This window comes from Pagrus pagrus, assembly GCF_965226575.1.
Source record: "Pagrus pagrus genome assembly, chromosome: 9".
Lineage (NCBI taxonomy): Eukaryota > Metazoa > Chordata > Actinopteri > Spariformes > Sparidae > Pagrus > Pagrus pagrus.
The window spans coordinates 14,796,338-14,818,991 of NC_140193.1; the positions used below are offsets into that span (position 1 = coordinate 14,796,338).

The 22,654-nt window shown below is 41.7% G+C and overlaps 1 protein-coding gene across 2 annotated transcripts in view; it reads right to left on the reverse strand.

Annotated features, from left to right (window-relative positions):
• igf2bp2a (insulin-like growth factor 2 mRNA binding protein 2a) overlaps window positions 1-22,654 on the reverse strand; it is a 68,709-nt gene that overhangs the window by 45,728 nt on the left and 327 nt on the right. The window contains exons 2-5 of one of the 2 annotated variants that reach the window (XM_084363048.1): window positions 22,489-22,645; window positions 21,531-21,636; window positions 16,613-16,790; window positions 15,243-15,303 (exon numbers count right to left, since the gene is read on the reverse strand). In XM_084363048.1, the coding sequence (XP_084219174.1) occupies window positions 15,243-15,303; window positions 16,613-16,790; window positions 21,531-21,560 (269 nt within the window). In that variant the 5' untranslated portion in view covers window positions 21,561-21,636; window positions 22,489-22,645. The remainder of the gene's footprint in view (window positions 1-15,242; window positions 15,304-16,612; window positions 16,791-21,530; window positions 21,637-22,488; window positions 22,646-22,654) is intronic. The other variant, XM_084363049.1, reaches the window with a different exon arrangement.

The following is a 22,654-nucleotide window of genomic DNA, read 5'->3' on the forward strand; positions in this document are numbered from 1 at the left end:
TGTGGAGTAAAAAAGGCAATATTTGCCTCCAAAATGTAGTGGAGTGGAAGTATAAAGTAGCAGAACATGGAAATATTCAAGTTAAGTACACATACCTAAAAATACTTGAGTAAATATACTATACTAAATACACTAAAGTAATTTTTCTTCTTCTTTGTTCTTCTTTTTCTCAACTACATTTATTCCTGGCTTAAGTTACTGGTTACTTTGCAGAATGACATGTTACTAATCAAACATGTGAGTAAAGTAAAAGTACCTCAAAATACTTGAGTAAATATATTTAGTTACATTCCATCACTTGCTGTCCAAAATTTTCGTTTTTTCTTGCAAATGCATATCATTTCAAATTCTGGTTTTCTGTCTCCTCGATTACTAATAATAGGTCTGGTTCCTGAAAAAAAACAAAGTGGTCGATCCTTCCTGTGCTCATTGCTGGGGACCACCTGAGGCTCAATATCAAAACATCAATAACAATGAGTTGACGACCTCTGATTTGCTGGGCAGGATATTTCAGGGTGCAGTCCACTAATTTAACAACTATTTCCAGCCCTGCTCGGGGCTTACGACTCTCCTCCGCACAAAAAACACCAAAACAAATCTGCAAGCATTTACAGGCCGGCTGCTTTCATCGTTCCCGGCAGGAAACACACGAGGCTGGTTGCCCCTCTTTAACAAACACCCTGTCTAAGTTAAACGGGCTATTAGAGAATGACCTGAAAAACCTGGCTGCTCTGTCTTTAAAGGGGCACTATGTAGTTTTGGAGAAGAAATCCATATTTAAAATATGAATGAGGTAATAATACAAACTCAGAAATATTTATTTTTTCATAACTGAATAAACAAACTGTTCTCAATGGAAAATAAGGTCCCCAGAACAGTGTTTGAAGCTAGAGGGGTGGCAGGGTCCGCCACATATAAACAAAGTACGACATTATGAAATTGTGTTGTCCTTTACGTACAGTTTGTTTATTCAGTTTAACACGAAAACAAAGAGAGTTTGTTGATTTCGTTTGTTTAGGCATTAAAAAAATTCAGTCAATGAAAATCTTTCTCTTTGTCCCCCAAAACTACGTAGTGCACCTTTAACACAGCCTCAACATCTGCTTGGAGAAGCACTGAGTCAGTGTGAAGGCACTGAGCAATTCACAGAACAGCACCGAGATCAGACCACATCGAGGAAAAAGGGTAAAATGTTCAGCGTCACTGAAAAGCAAATGAGAGCTGTGTTTGGTCCAGTGGCATTTCTGTTATTTGCGCTGACGTTTGATCACATCAGAGCCCATCTGTGTGTGTGTGGACCTGGGCTGTGTGAATTATACGGGATCCGCCAGCTTTGATGATGTGCGGTGACAGGAAGGAAGCAGCGATACTCCAAATGATCCGCAAGTGCCCGAGCCGGCCATCAAAGGGTGCGACAGCTACACTTGACAAATGGGAGAACAAACACCCCCGTCCTGTTAAATTAGACTTTTCTTCGAGCGTATTTGGTGGCTCCACATCTCCACCACTGTCTCTACGACATCAAACTGGTCCTTTGAAGCCTGTCATCCTATATCTCTCTAATTTATCCTCCCGCAACGTCGAGCGACCGGAAACCGGGCCGCCTGGAGTCACTCCTCACACCACTTAAAACAAAACCATCTTAGCAACCATCTCTGAAATGAACTGTTGCCTCCCGCTTGGGGAATGGCAGGAACACAGAGGCACTGTACAAACACACACACACGCAAGAACACGGACACACACAGACGTCTACTGTTGTCGAAGAATTCCACTCGCGGTAACCACAACTCGACTAAGAATAAACTGCCTGTCTCTGTTACACTATCTGATAGGGCGGCTTGCATTCAGCTTACAGTACATAACATGGAGTCGTACGCTCTTTACACCCGCTCATGCTAACGCGCTGCGCTGCTACGCCGTGCCAGGGGAGCAGTGGCATTGTGAGCAGCAGAGGAGAGACAATGCACGCGATGGAGGTGGGAGGAGGAGAGAGTGTGCGACTGTCGAGCGACAGGAATTCACCTCTAATGAGAGCGAGCGTCACTCGAACGTGCACAGAATGAGGGGGGAAATAAGTCGTTCTGGTCTTGACAAGGCAAAGACCCGGTTAACTTTTGCAAACCCTCCGACAACGACTCATGCATGGCTGCTTCAGCATCAAATATTTACCATCCTGGTGAGCCGAAGTTGGGGCGTGTTTAAAGGGGCACTATGTAGTTTAATATTTACATAAATTAATAAACGTGGGTTCCTCAGAGTGCAATAAGCTCCCCAGAATGCTGTTTGGGTACTAAAAAGGGTCGTGTGAAGTTGTGTTTTCCTTTAAAAGATGGATCATGGAAGATTTTTCTCCTCTGATTCAAGACCCTCCCCCTAAAACTACATACTGCACCTTTAAGGTTTTCTCTCTGCTATGGGGGCACCCTTCAGTTTTAATTGGATCTGTGTCAGCGTGTGCTTCGTTTAACCTGACATGGACGGGCGATTCATCAATCAGTGTCATCATGTTGTTTGCAGAGGTGCTGCTTTGGAAGAAGACAAGAACTTGTAAACATCCTCAACACGTATGCACGATCAATCAGTCAGTCAATCAATCAACCGGATGGTATTCTAGCATCTTGCGCGTGTGTTTTGTCGGTTTCATATGCGTGTGAGCTCCTCGTGTACAGTCGAGCTGTGCTACCGCAGCAGCTACTGCACCCGCGGGGAAACCCTGACTGTTGAGTCACGCACAGATTGAACATTTCCAGATAAAATATTCTCCTCCTCCAGGGAAATATTAGACAAGGGTCAGCAAGACAACAACTATTTACATTTTTTTTTTCTTCACATTTGCTCGCGGGTCCTGTCTGTGTGTGCAGCTCTCTGCAGCAGCTCTCTCCGCTACATGACGTTCAGTGCGATAAAATCAAAAAGGACTCCCAGAGGGTCCCCTGCAACTCCGCTCTCCCCTTTCTTTCTTTCTTTCTTTCTTTCTTTCACTCTCACACGTACATGCTCTGTCTGTCGCTCACACTGCGACTGACTGGCTGTATTGGCATGTGCTGGGTCACTTGGCAGCGAGGCAGATGGAGCCGTCCGACTCTCTCCAGCACCTGCCTGGCCCACATTACCCGACTCATCTCTGAGCTCAGCAAATCATAGTCGGGATCAGGCACAGCTGCGTAAAACAACAGGCTTCATATCACAAATACTAAACTTCCGATGAAAGCGGAGGGCAGCCTGCAACCGCTGCCACGGCTCAAAGAATCTAAGAAATGACAAGAGCACAGTTTTTTTTTTTAAAAAAGAGGATTGTTTCTTTTCCACTCGACAAGACGAACCAAAATCATTAAAGGAATAGTTCAAAAGTTGACTGAGGAGATCAATACTACTTTCATATTTATGAGCTAAATATGAACAGGAGTCAGCAGCCGCTGGTATCAGCTGAGCATAAAGACTTCAAACATGAGGTCTGTCTGTATCCAAAGGTAAAAATAAAAATAAAATCATATTTCTGTATTAGCTTTATGCTAACCTAAGCTAACAAGCTGCTGGTTGTACCACATATTTAAAGGTGCAACATGTAGTTTTAAGAGAAAGATCTTCTTTGACTGATTTTCTTTTTATGCCTGAAAAAACTAAATAAACAAACTCTTTGTTTTCATGACTGAATAAACGGAATAAAAAACAAACTGACCTTAAAGGACAACACAATTTCATACTGTTTCACTTTGTTTATATGTGGCGGACCCTGCCACCTTTCTAGCTTCAAACAGTGTTCTGGGGACCTTATTTTCCTCTGAGAACAGCTTGTTTATTCAGTTATGGAAAAGATAAATATTTTTTAGTTTATATTATTACCTTATTAATATTATATATAGTCAAATTCTGACTAACTACATACTGCCCCTTTAATGGACAAACAACTGGCCCAGGGGTCGTATCAGACCCAAAAAACACATTTCATATATTTTCTTGGTTACATACAGGCTCCAAATACATGTTTTCATTTCTTCATAAGCAGATTTTTTGCCTCTGTCCTATGATTTGTTTAATAATTAATTTAGGCTGCAACAATATTGGAAAAAGGTACTTAGTTTTTCAGAATGACAAAATACAGGAATTTCCTTGAGTAGCTCTTTTTGGAAAGAATAAATAATTGTGGAATGATTGGGGTGATTTTTTGGGGAGTGTATTTTATTAAACACCCAAAGTAGCCCCTGCTACTGTGTACTACTTGTTTGATAAATTAATGTCGCTCACAAGCAACAAACTCCCAATACCCAGAAACTCTTGAGTCGGACTAAATCACGTAACATTAAACAGACTTCTCTTGTAATTTAGTGATTGAAAATAACAACCACTCAAGTTTTCATTGTATATCAAGCAGCGAGAAAGTTGTAACGTGGCTTAATTCGTTTAATTAAATTGCCTTACTTGACATCGCACATCCTGCGATGTTACTGAAACAATATGTTGTGCAGCCCGACAACACACTCGCATAAACACTTTGACCAACAGTCCTCTGAGTTACCGCAGTGCATGTGATACCACAACAAAATGAGTCTCTCTGAGGCCAACAGCTGACCAGGAGGACAGTTTTAACACAGGATGGAGTTTAATGTGACTGCATTCTGTCTCGTCTCAAGCCACTTTATTCTACAGAGAGGAGGTATCAGGGAAAGACAGAAATGTTAAAGCCAGTAAAGAGACTCCTGCTTCAGATGATTTAAACTGTCTTTTACATTGAAGCCATTATCTATTAGTCTAAAAATTCCTCCTGCTCAATGTTGGGATATTCCTTAAACTCTCAAATACCTACACAGCTGCCAGCGGCTAAAAATAGCTACTGTGTTAAAATGTTCGATAACTTTTGAACCGCTGTAAAAAAAAACTCATGTAAAGTGGAATTTCCCAGCTTTTCATATCACACACGTCTGGTTTTGGCAGTCAGGGGCTCCGTAGTGTTCATGATTACACCATCACGTTCTGCAGCATTGATTCATAAAGGAAACCCACGCAGTTTCTATCTCAATGGTTGTAGCCAAGCGATTTTGGTTGTTCATGTTCAGTTGGTGATATATTTAAATGAAAAAAAAGTCACTTTTGCTTCAGTGCACTCTGTGGTGATTTCATAACCTTTCCAGTTGCTCTCAACATTTTTGGACACATCTACATGTAGGATCACACCTGTTCCTCTCAGGGAAATGCAGAGTTTAATATTATAATAAATGGATACATGGATGTATCTTGCTTTAGAAAGGTCAGATGTAGACATATGGAAGTACAAAACATCGAAGTTCATCTTTTTAAATTTAAAAAAACCCCTAAACTTCATGAGTATCTGTCTGAATTCACAGTAAAAATACAAAAACAAAAAATCATTCTGGTAATTTCATCCATTCAAATTTAAAACCTAAAAAGCTAAATAAATACAGGAGAGCCAGGTACGCCAAAACTTGTTCTAGGTGCTTGAAGGTTGATAGGTTTTAATTCAACATCAAACTACCGGTCAGGCTGCAGGACACAAACTCTACAAGGGAATAAAATCTGGTGATAGGTCAAGATTAATGGTTGTTCCGTTACTACCTTGTCTGCTGAGAGAGGGGGTTAATCCACTTCAGGACAGCAGCAGTCTCACACACACAGCCAGCTTCAGGGGGAAGAAATGCTGCCCTCTATCAGCAGTGCTCATTTCTGCCCACACAAGAGCACACACACGCACACCGGCTATAATCATGTGTGTGGCATGCACGTGTCTTTGACTCGGAAGTCCTCTCCATGACTTCCTCTTCCGTCAGAGACAGTGTGAGACAGAGGAAACACAATGATCAGACTGTGCTGCAGGTTGTGTCGGAGGCTCAGCTGTGAGCCGACCTCACTGTAGATGACTTGTTCTGTGTCGGGAGATGAGGGGAGGGGGGGGGTTTCCCAGCTTCCGTTGCTGGTTGCTTACATATGGAAAAGGATGGAAATGGCAGCTCTGAGTGGGTTTATGAATAAGAAAGGTCACAAAAGGGCTGTGGCTGTGACAGAGACGGACAGCCCACTCTGCAGAAAATGAGCACTTGAGGGTTTCAATAAAGTGATAGCTTTACACTGGCATTTTTATTGAGGCACCTTACTAGGCTATGTATTCACTGTCATATAAAATCAGCACTCTGACCACTGCACCGCCCCATAGCGTGAGCCACCAGCACACGGCTGGACTGCGTACCAGGCGCTTGCAGCTATAACCAGTAGGCAGCTTCCGCTCTCCTGGGAAAGGGGTGGAAATTACAGGGTCCCCAAACTGACAGCAGTTCGTAACAAATTTAAGCTGTAATCATAGGATCCTGACAGTGATGTCAGAAGATATTATAATGACGACTTGTAGGGTGAATCTCGTGCTGTAAACTTTTTGTTTTCGTGCAGCTCGCGCAGTGTTTTCTGCACACTGGAGGACTTTCGGTTCATTCTCTGTAAGCCTTCATCGTTTTGAGCTCTCCTCCTATAACTAAGCAAAACACTCAAAACTGGTTCCCATGGCAACCTGGAGAACCTAACCTGGAACAGTTAGAAGTGAATACAGCACAACCTGTAAACACACACAGACACACACACGTATTATCGAGCACAATGGCAGAGTTTTGCTCCCACATCAAGATGCTGTAAATGTCAGAAGACATTCCCACTACATGAGAGAAATGTAGACAAAACACTCCATGCAATCTGTCTGTGGAGACAACACAGGTATCCACAGTGACGCTCTCAAAGAGACATAAATGTGCTTCTTCTCCACCAGACTCGCTGTCTTTCCACAGAGTCTGACAGTAGCTGCTCATGGCTGGTTAGCTCCAGCTCCACATAGCTGTCCATGCTGCACTGAGCGGTTGTCAGTCAGTCTCCCCCACGTCCCCTGACCCTCCATGTCACACATGACGTAGGCCTCCTACAGTCGCAGCTCGCGCATTTCTCTGTTGCATTTTAAAATATACATTAGAGGGTGTAGAGACCCTGATCTAGGGTTACTGACGTTAAACAGCAACTGGAAACCAGTTTTGTTACAAACATGAAGTCATAAGGGTCCCGCCATAAGAGCACTGCGTCTGCACAGCAGAGCGCAGACTCACATCTGAAGCCCTGCTTCTTGGCCATGATAAAATGTACATTATATTTGCTAACACTGGTTAGTCAGTGTAATAAATGAATGGCAAAGAAACTTCTTTAAATACTGTAATATGAAACAATATCAATTAATAGCACTATATGAAACTCCTAACAGTCATAGCCATGGACGATTATGAGGAAAGGTGTCAAATGGTTATTTGCATCTGTTTGTGGTTGTTTTTGGTTTCTGTTTTGTTTTTTGCACATTTTTGTAGATGTTTTTTTGTCTCTGTGGTTGTTTTTTTAATCTTTGTGGTCATTTTGTGTCTGTTTGTAGTCGTTTTTTGTCTCTTTGTGGTTGTTTTTTGTCTCTTTGTGGTCATTTTGCGTCTCATTGTAGTCTTTTGTTTGTCTTTGTGGTCTTTTTTTGGTCTCTGGTCAATTAATTTCGGAGTTTTTCGTCTTTGTGTATTGTTTTGTCTCTTTATGGTCATTTAGCATCTGTGTGTATTTTTTTTTGTCTCCTTGAGTCATTTTGTGTCTCTTTGTAGTCGTTTTTTGTCTCTGTCTTTTTTTCATCTCTTTGTGAATTGTGTGTGTGTGTGTTTGTCTCTTTGTGGTTGTTTATTTATCTCCTTGTGGTTTTTTTCATCTCTCTGTGTTTTATTGTCTTTTTACGGTCATTCTTTTTGTCTCTGTGGTCATTTATCATCTCTTTGTGGTCACTTTGAATCTCTTTATGGTTGTTTTTCTGTCTCTTTGTGTTTTTTGTCTCTTTGAGGTCAGCAGCTCAATGCCAGCCACAGATCCATCCTAGTTTTGTGGAAATTTGTTTCCGAAAAAACAGCCAACCATTAAATGGACGCAGGTGAAAAAGTTAATGTGATTTGTTGTTCCCTAAGTCCGAACTGATATGGGAAAGCAAGCTTTTAGGTTTTTGGTACCCTCTGCTTGGAGCAACCTGCAAACTTCATAATATTGTACCAATTAACAATTTTAAAGTTATGGTGAAATCCACTGGGTCCAGGTTGTCTGTGTGCAGATGTTTTATCTGATCATGGTGGTGTGTTTTTGCTGCCATGTTGCTGGCCTGTTTCTGCCATTCTTGGCCTGTCTCCCTTGTAAAAGTGATCTGTGATCTCAATGGGACTGACTAAATAAAAGCTAAATATGGTTGTTTTCGTCTCTTTGTGGTTGTTAATTTAGCTCCTTGTGGTTTTTTGCATTTTGTTGTTGCTTTTTGTATCTTAATGGCCTTTTTGTTGTCTATTTGGGGGTTGATTATGCAAATTGTTCTTCTTTGCCATCATTTGATTGACTTTCAAACAAGAAATATTGACAGTCACTTCATACAGAGGTTCTGGTCGAGCAACCTGGGCCCATACATGGTAGGCCCTTTCAGTAATCCATCTGTGATACTAACAGGCAACCTCCCTATCACCATCTGACCCAGGTACAGGGCCCGTGCCACCCCTGTGCCTGTGCACCTCTGCCTGCATCATTAAAATCAAGGTAAGAGACTGAAAAATGTGCGAGGGGGTGAAGGTACAGCACGAGAGATTAAGACGACCATTTGACCTGGCTGACTCTTCAGGCCAACAGCATTCCCAGCTCGAGGCTTAGTCACAGAGCCTCTTCGTGAGCTTCGATCCCTACCACTCGACCCACTTGTGAAGGATTGGCTGCGTGTAAGCATTACAGCCCCCCGGCTCGCTCTGATTGGCTGTTGGGAGTTTTCGCCATATTCATTTCACCTGTTCAAGACCCATCAGAGCTTTAAAGTTCCAGCAGGGGCAGCAGGGTTATATGGTGTTGAAATGGGACAAGGACAGGGAGAAATGCCACCTGCTGTGCGCCTCAGCTGCCGGACCTTCCATGGAGACCACACCCTTGGGTGCCCGCTGGGACCGCTGGCACACTGACGGGTGACAAACACTTAAGTTTACATCCGGCATGTAGCATACAGCTGGGATTCACCACAGCCCTTTCTGTTTCTCTGGCGTCGTCCTCACATATATATACATGTGCATATACGCCCCGCAACTCCAAACATGCTGCACACACACATTAAGAGACAGACTGAGCAACAGCGGGACACAGAACAGGAAGGAGAGATGGAGCAGCTGTTACATCTTCAAATTACTTCCCCCAAAAAAGAACTCGGGTACAAACTGCACAACTCATAATCATGCTTTATAATTCATTAAATATTAACATGCAGCACATTTAAGATTCCAGCAATTCATCAAACCCTGCTTCGCGAAACAGCATCCTCGAACATCTGCTCAAAACAGTGTCGGTCTATCCTGGAGAGGACTGTTACGGCGGCAAATAACAAACTAAGACTTGTCTGATGCACTCCCGGTTGATGGAAAATGAAATCATGCAAAAGAAAAGGTTGAATTCCCGCACCCTGTCAGAGCTGGATTTATTACCTTGCCACGGAGGTTATGTTTTCACCCTTGTCCATTTGTTTGTTTGTTGGTTTGTCAGCAGGATTACACAGAAACTACTGAGCCGACTTCCACAAAACTTACATGGAGGCAGATGTGGAAAGAAACAAAGTATAAAATACTACGTTACTGTACTTTACTAGATTTTTCAGGTATCTGTACTCAGAGTGAGTATTTATTTTTCTAACAACTTTTTTACTTTTCTGTACTTTCTACTCCTTACATTTTCAAAACAGGCTTGTTACTGTAGTTTTAATATGTTTGAGGGGCATAATGGATTATTTTTTACCAACTTCACAAGACTGATTTCAATCTACCAGTGCACAGCACACATGGCAGATGTAACAAGACAGAGAGGGAAGACTGGAGTGGGGAGAAAAGGCATGTTAGTGTCTCGTATCTGCAGAGACCCTGCAGCCGTCTGCCTGGATTTTCTTGTTTTCCCTGTTTGTTGCTGCTCAGGGTGCTTTATCAACCCAAAATGTTGGTATTTGACGTCCTGAGAATGAGACTCAACAATCAACTATCTTTTTCAGACAAATCAACGGATTACACCTTTAAGTTAATAGTCTTTAAATTCTATTAATATGATGTGAGCTTCAGTAAGCTTTGCACAGAAATGGCTGGTAGGAATGTCTTTCAGAGCCTGTACTTTATTAATTTCACTTGAGTTTTGTTTTACACAAGTACCTGTACCTGTACTTCTACTTGAGTAAAGTGTGTGTAGGTTTGCTACCTCTGGATGGAGGATGGGTCTCAGTATAGATCCCATGAACTTTAGGTGCGGATCCGGGTAAACTACCGGATCCAGGAATTTGTTCTTACTTCTTTAACATTGTGAGTGCATTTTCTAACATTTCCTTTAATTTCTTTGAGAACAATGCATGGATCTTAATTTTAAAAAATCAGGCGTGATTAGATGGCTGGGATCTGTGAGTGAGTACAAAACATGACTGCTGGGCCTCGACAGAGGTGGTAAATTTACATCTTTTAGGGATTTTTATTTCTAAGAAATTCAATTCTTTGAATGTGCAGAAATTCAACTTTTCCTTTGATTTTCTACAAACAGAAGCAAAAGAAGAGAAGGAAAAAAATGGCTTCAGTGGTTCAGTTCAAGGAGGCTTTATGCCTCTCATCTCCAATCAATGAGGGTTTATTTTACGTCTACTGTGGCCTGTCTCTCCATTACTCTCAAGATTCAATAGCAGGAATAAGTGAGAGGTAATGCGTAATGCTGAGGTCATAAATAATAACACAGGTAGAAGAAGCACCCCATTCATCTCCTATTGAACCAAACACATCAGGAGGCACTGCTCCGGTCGCCTTCCCTCAGTTGAAACCATCTCCTGTTTAACTTCTCTCATCTCCAGTACATTTCAGTGATGTAGCATTACCAAGGAAATGCAATCCTCCTCATCCCGGCCCCACCTTCCACACCTCCTCACTGCAGCTCATGAGAGTCACCGAGCTGATCACTCCTGGTTGTAATGAGTGTAACGCTGCAGCAACACATTAGTCATGCAACAGGTTGGAGAGGAATGTGAACGGCAGCTTATACCGAGAGGAGAATTTCTACAGTTGCTGCTGCTGTGATGCACATGCAAGCGCTGGAGATCCCAACTCTCGGGGAGCTTTAACAGCGATCCCACAGCTCTGATAGACACACGATGAATTAACAATGCTCTCACATCTTATCTCGCTGCTCCCTTAAGCGATAGACTCTGTTGCACTAGTGGGTCTGAGGAAAATACACAACACTGCACTCCCGTGAAAAAGTTAATAACTGCTGTACAGATTTAGAGGCGTTGGAACTCAAAATAAAAGCCTGACGTAAATAGTCATTATTTCTAGAAGTGCTAATGAAGATCTGTCATTCGGCCTTAAATTTTACAGTCATACACCAATTGTTCTACGAGATGAACCTCTTCTTCGCCCTTCCTGAGTAAAAAGCCTGACCAACCGCAAGACCACCGACAAAATGCTCTTTAAGACAGAAAATGAGCATACTAGAGCGTCTCCTCCTTTCACTCCACAACACATCACACTGAAGCGATCCCTCCTCGCAGACAGGTGAGGGGAGACACGAGGAGTCAGGAGGAGGGTGCAGCGGATGTGGCTCTAGAAGGGGGGCAGTGCAGCGCCTCCTGCTATCACTCCAGACAAAACCAGAGCCTGAATTGGAGAGCTTCCCCCTCCACCCAGGATCAACTGGGGAGTATTAATGGATTCGGAGTGGATCAACTGATGGCTATAGTGTTTCACTGTTGTGACTCAGTGTGCACCGACAACCCAACACACACATCTGCATGTGCACCACTGTGGTGCAATGCAGATGTTTACACCCATGTCTTGGTTTGTATCCTTTCATGAGGAAAAGGGTCTCAAAACCCATTTATCAAACTGCAAACTCAGATTTACATGGAGCGCACAAAACAACAGTTGTTTATTGTGATACAGCCTAATGGAGGGCGAGCACTCAATCACACATTCATCACCTGCACATTTTCACTCGGGGTTAGGTCAGCGGTGTAGAGAGATAATTAGGTGGAGGAAAGCAAACAAACATGTACATGTTTTTTGTTTTTTTTTTACAAGGAAGACAGCTTTAAATGTATATGAAGAGATCACGATAGTCGCTCTGTCCACACCTTCACCACCTATTTGACAGTCAAGCAACGCTGCATATCATTTATGTAGCGCCAATATCAATTAACACCGAGTCACACTCTGTTTCCTCGTGAGTTTCAGAGAATCAGCCACAGGCTCCGCTCGACAAAGAAGCTGAACAGAGAGGAGGGAAATACTGTGGTGTCAAAATAAGACACCGTTAAAAATATGCAAGAAAGACATTTAATAACTTAATTATCTTATCAAACTAAAATCCATTATTTTAATGAAATTTAGTGGGTTATAAATTAGCCTCAAGAATTATTTATAATCGTTCCCCATAAATCTATTTATTTTCTCTAATGTTTCATTAAGTTGTGTTTGTTTGCTTTGTTCAAGTGTTGATTAGTTCGTCATCAAATGATTTGACAGTTTGTATTTTAAACCCACGAGTACATAACGAGCTCAGGTGGTGATAATAATTAAATAACACATGTCAGAAAATTGAGTTAGTCACTATTAGAAAAAAATGGTTGATTAATTTTGAATGACAGTCGTGTCAGCACTGAAATGGAGGACGAATTCATATTAGGTAACCTACATTATTTTACACTAATATAATCAATCATTTTAGTGAAAACAAGCCTCATAATTTGTAAAAACCTAAATGAAATGCGACAGACACAGTGCAGATAATTATTCTGGTACAAATAAAATCAAAAAGCTAGTTTGCTTCTGCTAAAAACGTGAAAGTTGTAACTTTTTAACCAACTTGAAATATCAAAATAGAAAGTGAATACAAGCGAAAGAAGATTTAAATAATAAACTTAAAAACTACAACAATCCATAACTTCATCTTTTCTGGCTGAATCATAATTGATTTTTTTTTAAAAAGGCCCAGAACAAACTCATTAGCAAACTAATTGTTCTGACAAGACAATATAATAAACAATCCTATTTTTCGTCCATAAAAATAGACATAATTTAACTGTCCGTCCTGCTGTGCCTCTTCCCACACTGGAGACATTACACGACAACACACGACTAAAATACAACAACAAACAGAACACACAGCTGAAACTACAGCAGCCTCACACAACTAAGTAAAGCCAGCAGGCCACACAACTTCCTACATGACCAAAGCAGGTGATTAGTTCACTTCTCAGACATGTTTCACTCACACTAACCCTGCATATATATAAATATTAATTAAATCCACAACAACACCTGCAATTATTATCACTTTTATCTAAACACGAGGTGTAGAAATAATAAAACTGTGCTCTGAACGTGTGTCACCAAATATAAATTCTAGTCCCAATCAGATTAAAATTAAACGTCAAAGGGATTTAAATGTTGCATCACGTAGACGTGAATAAATTACCACAAATACCGTGTGCGCACCTCGGGACGAGAAATACGCATTTTAAGCTTTGAATTTGAAAATTAATGTAAATGTTTCCACCAACAAACTCTTCACAATAAATTAAATCGCCATCGTGAGGAGGATTAAATCGCTTTAGGACGCTGAGAACAAAATAAAACACCTCCACACGAGCTTTTCGCCCACCGACTTCAAAATGAACACCTGTACGTGTCGCACAGGCGTCGACCTCACTGACATGGCGAACACTGTGGCTGCTCGAGGGGCCCTGCTGTCGACGCGTACACACGACCTGCAGCTCCACACGCAGCCGATTGGACACATGCAGGCACATGTATGGAAATTTTTTTTTTCTTTTTTTCTCTTTGCTGCTCCATCTGATTCCGCCTATAGCCGTGCAGTGTGGCTGCCGGGCCCATCATGGCAGCCATTATGAGGCTCTCCCAACATTGCCATGGCCTACGTGCACATGAAGTGTGGGGAGTGGCGCAGGCTTGTACACCATGTTGCGCCTTCTTTTGCAGCTCGCCAAAGAAATCTCTCTCAAATCGAGCCACGGAGCGAGGAAATGACACAGCAGCTCGATCTTTGAGACATTTCAGACATACGTGTTTTTCTCTGACAGTTGTGGCACAGCGTTAAGAGAAAGAAGCGAGGGGGGGGGGGGGGGGCTGTAATGCAGGGAAGTGTAGCTGCACTGAAGGAGGAGGAGGTGGGGGGGACTATGCTGGAAGCGCATAAAGTATGGGTCACGTGTTCCTCCACAAGGGGCTTGAATATTTACCTTTTTGTCACGCAAGGTAGTCTCTCCCTACAGCTGAAGGCGTTGCCGTGAAAAAGGTGTGGATCTATATTATCTTTCCACGGGCGAATCAGCGCATTACGCGTTACGCACATGGAGGAAAAACAGTCTTATTTTAATTGTTGTATTCCACTCAATTAAAATCTCGTGGATACACTGTGACAACTGACACACACGCACGAAAACTCAAAATATCAGTGGTGTCGTGATTGTGGAGTTTAGAGACTTTGGCCTGTAGATCAACTCACACACTCACGCTTTTTTCCTCGCACACGTACATACACACACACATGCATATAGTAAGCAGAGGAGGCTCAGCTGATTGGTATGCAACGCGCCGTGCATTGCAGTGTTACAGTCAATACTGAAAGCTAACTTTATCGCCTACATGTAGGCAGGAGGAGCAGTTCATCCATGCGCAGCCGCCATGTCTGCTTGCAGCCCATACGTGAGGCACAATTACGCAATTGTTTAACATGTATGCACTTGGTGTATGTGTGTGTGTGTGTGTCCATGTTACACAGTGGGATAGGCCCTCGCTGCAGATCACGCGATATGGGCAGCAGCAGCAGCAGCAGCCACCGTGTGTTGTGCGGGTGTTGGGACTGAAAACTGTTTCTTTTGTCGCTTTCTTTCTTTTGTTTTAATCGCCATGCAAATACAAATACACTCCCACACCGCCCGTGAACACACCACGAGCAGCCTGGATCCACAAAATCACACGCACAAGCCGAGAAAAGAAGGGGAAACGTGCTTGCTATATTTCACAGCGGAAGCCTACAGGTCACACACAGTCTGCCATGGGGCACAGTATAGGCGTAGGACACAATGTGTGTGTGGATGTGTGTGTGTGTGTGTGTTAGAGAGAGAGAGAGACAAGGGGGGGTGGGGTGGAGGGGAGTGTGTCAGATTGTAGGCCTACCTTAGTTTTTTGGGAACAGAGTAGTCTACCTCTATCACCTTTCCGTGTAATTCAACTTTACCTGTAGGGACGAAAGTTGATAGTGTAACATTAGCTGCGTGTCATGAAAAGTAACAATGCAGGCTGGTAGGCCTTCACAAGACACACTTTGAATCACTTCTCCAAGTAGGTGCGTCCCCCATTCAAACAGCCAAAGCCAGGCTACAAGAGAGGAGAAAAAAAAAAAAAGTCCACAGCACGGGGCGCGTTAGTGCGCACGGCGGCGGATAAACCCGGGGTTGTGTTTAGATTAAAACATGCATTATTATCTATCTTTTTTTTCCCCCCTCTCCTTTATTTTCCCGGAGGATCACAATTGAGGCAATCGGCGCCAAAATGAAGCATGATAAGCTTTTATAGTAAAGGGGGAAATGGGCAGCCATGCTTTCCACTCCCACAACCCTCTCTCAGTGCAATGAGGGGTGTTTTTTTTTTTTTTTTTTCCTGCTCTCTGTAAAGAACATCAAAAGAAGAGATGGTTTGAAAGGAGAATGGCTTGTACTCTTTCTATTCTAGGTAGGTGTTTTCTTAATTCTCCGTGTTGACCCAGCCGTGGGGGTTGATTTTTGTGTTAAGCGCTCCTCGGCGAGGCTTGAACACGGGGTTTTCGTTACTATTATAGAGTGGCCTGGCGCAGCACGGAATTAGCGTCTCACCTCGTCCCCCCTCAGCTACCTGTTTATTAGCTCTTTCCTCCGGACCCCCGTGACCCACCTCCAAGACACCTCGTAAAAACATAGCCAGACATCAGAGGAACATGGATCTGACAAGTTTTCCGCGCTCGCTTCGCTCTGCTCCCTTCAATAAAATCAAGATAAAAAATAAGTGAAAAATAATTATGCCTACCCGAACCATCAGACCATCCCATACATTCCAGCGGGTGATTGCAAAGTAGCGCCCCACACTATCGGAATCTCCAAAAATATAGGGTATAGTGCGCGTAAATCGCGTTTGGACGGCTCGTGTTTTCTTTAGGCAAACGGGCACTAAAGCCCTGAGTGTGTCCTGTGATCGATAAATTATCCGATTTTTGTTGGAGCGTGCATTTGCTGAGCGTTCATCCAAACTCTTGATGGCACACACGGATGTGATCGCAAAACACACACAAAAAAACACTGTCCCGAAGTAGAGAAAATCACCCAAGCAATGATTAGTATTTCACATTTCGGACACGCTGAGCTATTGTGCTTTTTTATTCTTCTTCTTCTTTTTTTTTTTTTTTTTCTTCAAACCCTGATCTTGCAGTTTGACCCCGGCACTGTGGATTTTTCTCCTGTCACCAAGCAAGCATCACTTATCCAAGAAAAAAATAAAAAAAAATCCACACTTACCAGAAAGAGTCTCTATAGCCTTTATGGCCGAGTTCTGATCGGGGAAGTCCACAAAAGCATAGCCGGATTTCAGTAGGACCTGGTCGGCCACTGGCAGCTTCCTCTCCCCAAAGAGCTGCTTCAAGTCCTCGACAGTGACCGAAGGACTTAAATTCCCGACATATAGTTTGTTCATGATCTGAAAGAAGAAGGGGGGAAAAATCTCGAAGGGCTATCAGATCTTGAGAGTGTGTGGAGAGAGTGGCGATATTCAAGGAAAGTAAGAAAAAATAAAAAATAAAATAGAAAATAGAAAATAGAAAAAAAAGATGGGATTTAAAAAAAAAACCGCAGCAATTACACCCCCCAGGAAATTACTAAGCTATATATAAGCGACCCCCCAGCACCAACTCTGGCCCTGGTCTAACTCTTTTAACAGGGACTGGGGAGAAAAAGTGTCGTTACGACGCTACTCCGGAGCCAACAAGCACCGCCTCTAAATAAAATCTCCCTTAAAAATCACAAGAAAAAAAACAGTTTGGAGGTGCATGTGGGCTCACTCCTGATTTCTCCAAGCGTGGAAAGTGCACCAGGCTATGAAAGTGGCATGATGATCACTGGGTACATTCAGCAAAGGGATGGGCTTAAAGGAGGCAGAGGGGGTTATTTCATCAAATCATAATAAGGGCCGTGCCTTGGGTCCCTCCAGGCTTTGCATGAGGGGGTGGGAGGGTGGTGGTGGTGGTGGTGGTGGTGGAGGGGTGGGGGAGTGAAAAAGAGCTACTGTGTGGAAAATCAAGTCGTTGTCACTGTACTTGTCGACCCAAACAGTGTCACTGATCCCCACAGTTTGCCTTTTATTTATTTATGAGTGACACAGAAATATGGATTTATGGAGCCGGTGAACGCAGCAGGGGGTCCAAACCCGAGCCAGGATAATACCCCCCAAATATTATCCTGCGATACAAACATTTCAAGTGAATATTCATGATTTAATAGTATGTGGTTATAAAAGGTACAATTAGGGCTGTTGTTTGAAAACAAGACAGAAAGTGAAACCTTAAAAACAGCCATTCTTGCACATTCTGTCCTCGTGTTGTGAAATAAACATTTTGCTGTTCACGTGTTTAAAGGTGCAATATGTAAGAAATGGACACCTCTTCAGTTCACACTACAAAGAAAAAGACCGGGATCACAATGTTTAGTAATAATAACTTCCAGGTGGGGAACCGCTCTGTCACACGTTAGCTCACAGACAATTTAACTGTGTTTTTCATGATTTTATTTTGAAGTGTTTTCATCTGATTCATCTTAATGTTTGATGCTTTTATATCTAATTAATAACAACACTTTCACTAATGAACTCACTAACTGTTAAAGAAAATGACCGCTTAAGTAACCCAAAGCTAGCCGTTAACATAACATTTCACTGTTGTGTATGTATTTAAGATGCTAACAAAGCAGTGTACACGAAACAAGCGCAGCAGAGACATCAGATAAGGCCGAACGGACATGTTTAACCACATATCTTTACATGTTACGGCTTAAAATGACCAGCTTAACCACTTACTGGTGCTAACTGTAGCTGCCACTAGCTAGTTAGCTGTGCAGCTAGCTGTCAGGACTGGGAGCTCTAGGTGGTATTTTGAGAAAAGACAAATCAAGGCTAGCTGGTTAGCATGCTAACTTCAATAGATATCCGCAACTCGTAGATGCTTTGACATAACGTTAACATTTTAATTATCTAATTCATCTTAAATGCACATTTGATACTTTCATATCTTATTAATAACAACATATTCACCAATGATAGCTTGGAGACCTGATTTAACTGTTCAAGAAAATGACAGCTTGAGTCACGCAGAGCTAGCAGTTAGCATAAGATTAGTGTTGTGTAATCTTATGCCTGACTGTAGCTGCCACTAGCCTAGTTAGCCTGCAGCTAGCAGTCGGGACTGGTAGCTCGAGGTGGTATTTTGTGAAAAGACAAGTTAGACAAGTTTGGGAGGGTATGTTAAAAATGTGTTCTGATATAGTTACTAATTACCTCTTTAAAAATGTAGTCAAGAACTTCTGCATTACTTGAATACCAAACGTGTGAATAAAGATTAAGATGACTTATACTGAATCTTAATAAGTGTATTCCATAAGAAAAATCCCTTTTTTACTGAGTGATCTGTAATCTAATTACATCTTTTTTCTTGTAACCCTACCATGACGTACTTACCTTTTTTTTTTGTATCCTGATTACGTAATCCTGATACATTCCGGTACACCCCGAGCCTGTACATAGATGTCTTTGACATAACGTCAAAACCCTTTGTCTGATTTTAGCTCATTCATTTTTGAATGTTTGAAACTAAAAAGTCTTACATATTGCACCTTTAAGGCCTCAGACCTGCAGCTGGTGTCTCATTAACTTTACACAATGTCAATAAAGGTGATTCCACTTTCACTTTGCATTTCAACCTTAAACCGGGCAAATATTTATTTTGACAAGCTGATAAGGGGAAAAGAAGGGGATTCCTGACCCTAACTTCTATCTGTGTGCATGAGGGAGGCGCCCTCTACGCAGCCTCACTCAGCCAGTCTGAGCTCATACTCCGAGCAGACATGGTATAGCCTCTTTTTTTTTAAAGCAGGTGTGTGCATGTTGGTGTGTTTAAGCTATGTGAACTCGGTGGATTACACAACAGAAGCTGAAATGTAAAGGGGAAAGGCCCGCAGGCAGGCTGCAGTGCACATGCATGGATGTGTAAGTCTTGTACCTACACTAGTTACCGAGGGGAGGAGCCTTTCTGCCTACAGCACTTGAGTGTTTCTACATGTGACTCGCCTGTGCCTTGGAACATTACTGCCACCCTACTGTAGTGAAGAGAGTGCCAGCAGCAGGAGTGACCATTCCTCTCCTTGTTTACGTCAGTGTGAGTGTGTGTGTGTGTGTGTGTGTGTGTGTGTGTGTGTGTGTGTGGACAGAGGAATGTCCAAGCTGTGGCCTATTTACAAAACAGCTCTTTGGTTACTTTCCTGATGACATGCTAACACAGTTGTTGCAGGCTGCCAGCTGAGACTCATTCAGAGTTCAAATCAATGGCCCATTCATTTCAAGTGTAGCACTAAATCAGTTATTTACTCATTTTTACAACTCTTGAGAGTGAATCTATAGATTGTGAATTAAAGGATAAATTCACCAAAAAATGAAAATTCAGTCGTTATCTACTTAATCTCATGCTAGTGGTTGAAGTCAGGTGAAGTTTTTGTAGGCCACAAAACAGCGTCAAAGCTTTGTCCTAAACAACCGAAGTAGACGGGGACTTGTTTTAAAACGTAAAAAAAAAAACAGAGTATTTTTTTAATGGCTCTTTACTGTTGTCCAGCGCAATTCAAGTCTCTTGAAGACCTGAGAAACTTCACCAGACCCACATTAGGGTGAGCACATAATGACTGAATTATAATTTTGGAGTGAATTTGTCCTTTAAGTACATTTTATATCAGATACTTTCCTGACTTTAGACTCAGTCTTAAGACTTTACTGTTGTATTTGTCACTTTTGGGTTATTTTTACAACACTGCTTTAATGATACAAAATAGAAGGCTTTAAAAAACACAAACATTTGAGCATGAGAAATAATTCTGGACATTTAGGAGCCATAAGTTTAACAAAATATATTCAAAAACTCAAATTACTAGCCTTCCAGAGCCTTTGACTGTGTATCATGGTCTTCTTCTGTGAATGGAGCTTAAGCTGCAGTGGGAAGTAACTAAATACAATCATTTAATAACTACAATTAAGTACAATTTTGTTGTACATGCAAGTTTTCCTAATGTACCTTTGGATTTAAATAGCAGTAGCATTTTACATTTTTTCCGTTTCTAAGCGGATGAACACAACGCATCCTTTCCTGTTAACATGTTCTGCTCAATTAGGTCACCGCTGACAAATCATGCAAACACCCACATGGTTTGCCCTGAGAAAGGAAAATTAAACTGGAACTGGAAGGGATGTGACATTTGGGGCACGCAGAGCGAGCCGCCGACCAAAACAAACAACATGCACATGCATGTAGACCAATGGCAGAAGAGGGAAATGTATCTACTCATTCAGTTTCCAGGTGTGGTCCGCTGTGTGAGGGCTGTCTTTCATTGGTATTCCTCTCTGCTTGAACACGGGAAAATACGTAGCTTAGTACCTGATCTATCTTATTTACTGTATTAATTTTAAATACCTTTACTGCTTATGTTAGATTATTAATTATTAGTCTATGTAAATGCTGATTTACAAAACATAGGATTGGAAAAACCCATAAATGAAACCAAAAGGTAAAATGAATTAATGGAAACTACGATTAAAATTTAATGAAAATTACAATTTATGTCCTCAGTACAAGTTCCTGGTTGTGTCCCTGTGGGACAAAACGCAGAACAACAACAGTGTAACACGTTCCTATTAATATCTATCTTGTCTCAAAGGTCCATCCGTTCCTCTGTTATGTTGTGCAATAAACCAAAGGAACTGGCAGTTTAAATGATTGTTTCCTTTTATGGTTTCTTTTATTGCGACTACTTCAGATGAAAGTTAATAAGCGAAGAAACAGGAAGCAAATACTTGTTAATTGCTAATACTAATATACTTTCATTTAAAGGACAAGTTCACTCAAATTGCCTAAAAAACATAATTTTCAAAATCCATTCACCTACTTTGTATGAAGGGAAAATGAGGAATCTTATTACGTATTTCCAACCTGGACAGATACGACAAAAACTATTTGTTTGATCCCTCTAGTGTTAAATCTTTCATTTTCTATATAATTTAAGTGATTAACCCATTAAATAAGAAAACAGCCTGTTTTTAATTCTCGTCTTTAATTTGAAAATTTCATTTTCCCCCCCCATCACTGGTAAAAATGTAGAACTTCAATAAATATAATAAGACTCCTACAATCCAGTTTTGTACTGTGCTGTCCATCATGGATGCTGGATGCAGTTTGGACACTGCTCTGACCAGTAGGGGTAGATGTTGGACAGCCAGATGCAGCTCGGCAGGTCTGTTGGTAGTGTACACAGTATACTTGGTGAGATTAACGTGACTTCTTTAGCTGCATTTACTCATTGATTAGTCATCCTCATAAATTTGCCCAGACTAGTTTAAAGTCATGCCTATTACACTGAAACGCAGCGGTGTCTCAATAACAAATTTATAGCTTCTGGTTAGGACATTTCAGGGCTGACGATAGACAGAAAGGGGATTTGAATTGTTCGGAAAATCTTAAATCTGGATCTGGGAAAATGTGGCTCACTTAACAAATTCTCCCAGGTGTTATTTATTAGATTAGCTGGAAGTTCAGCCACAACCATTCAAGTTCAAGCACAAAAATCCTATTAAAACAAATTTATTTCAAGCTGTTTCTGGATAATAACAAAAGTATGACTTATATGAGTGTAACATTTTGAACTTGAAATGCCGTAATCAATCATTTGTTGATTTGACAGTTATCATTAGAGAAATCAAAAGCTCTGTAGAAATTTGCACATATTAATCGATAAGATGAATGCTTTACGGTGCCCTTGTAGCTCACCGGATAGAGTATCTTCCATGTATTAAGGGAAAAGGTTGCAAGCTCCACTGCGCGGGTCTAAATAATGTAGGCTCTCAGGGCTTCTGGAGACATGGAGTCATTTTATGTTTCTTTTTAAGCTATTGTTATTTACGTTTCAAAGTTAGTCCCCATCTACTTCAGTTGTTTAAGAGAATGCTACAATGCTGTTTTGCTGTGAAGCTCCAGAAATGTTCTGTGGACTGCCAAACGTCACCCGACTTTCTATCGGCATGAGGCTGAGCAGATAATGACTGAAATTTCATTTTTGGGTGAACTTATCCTCTGAGGCTGAGTCCTTACCAAAGCTGCCTGGGCTCTTTCCTGCATGTCCTCCTCTCTCTCTCTCTCATCTGCCTTCCCTGTCTCTCTCCAGCTGTCCACTTTTTTATAAAGCAAAAAATGCCGGAAAACATGATCTGATGACAGCTTTAATCCACCTTCATCTGTATTGTAGGTGCTGTAAGGA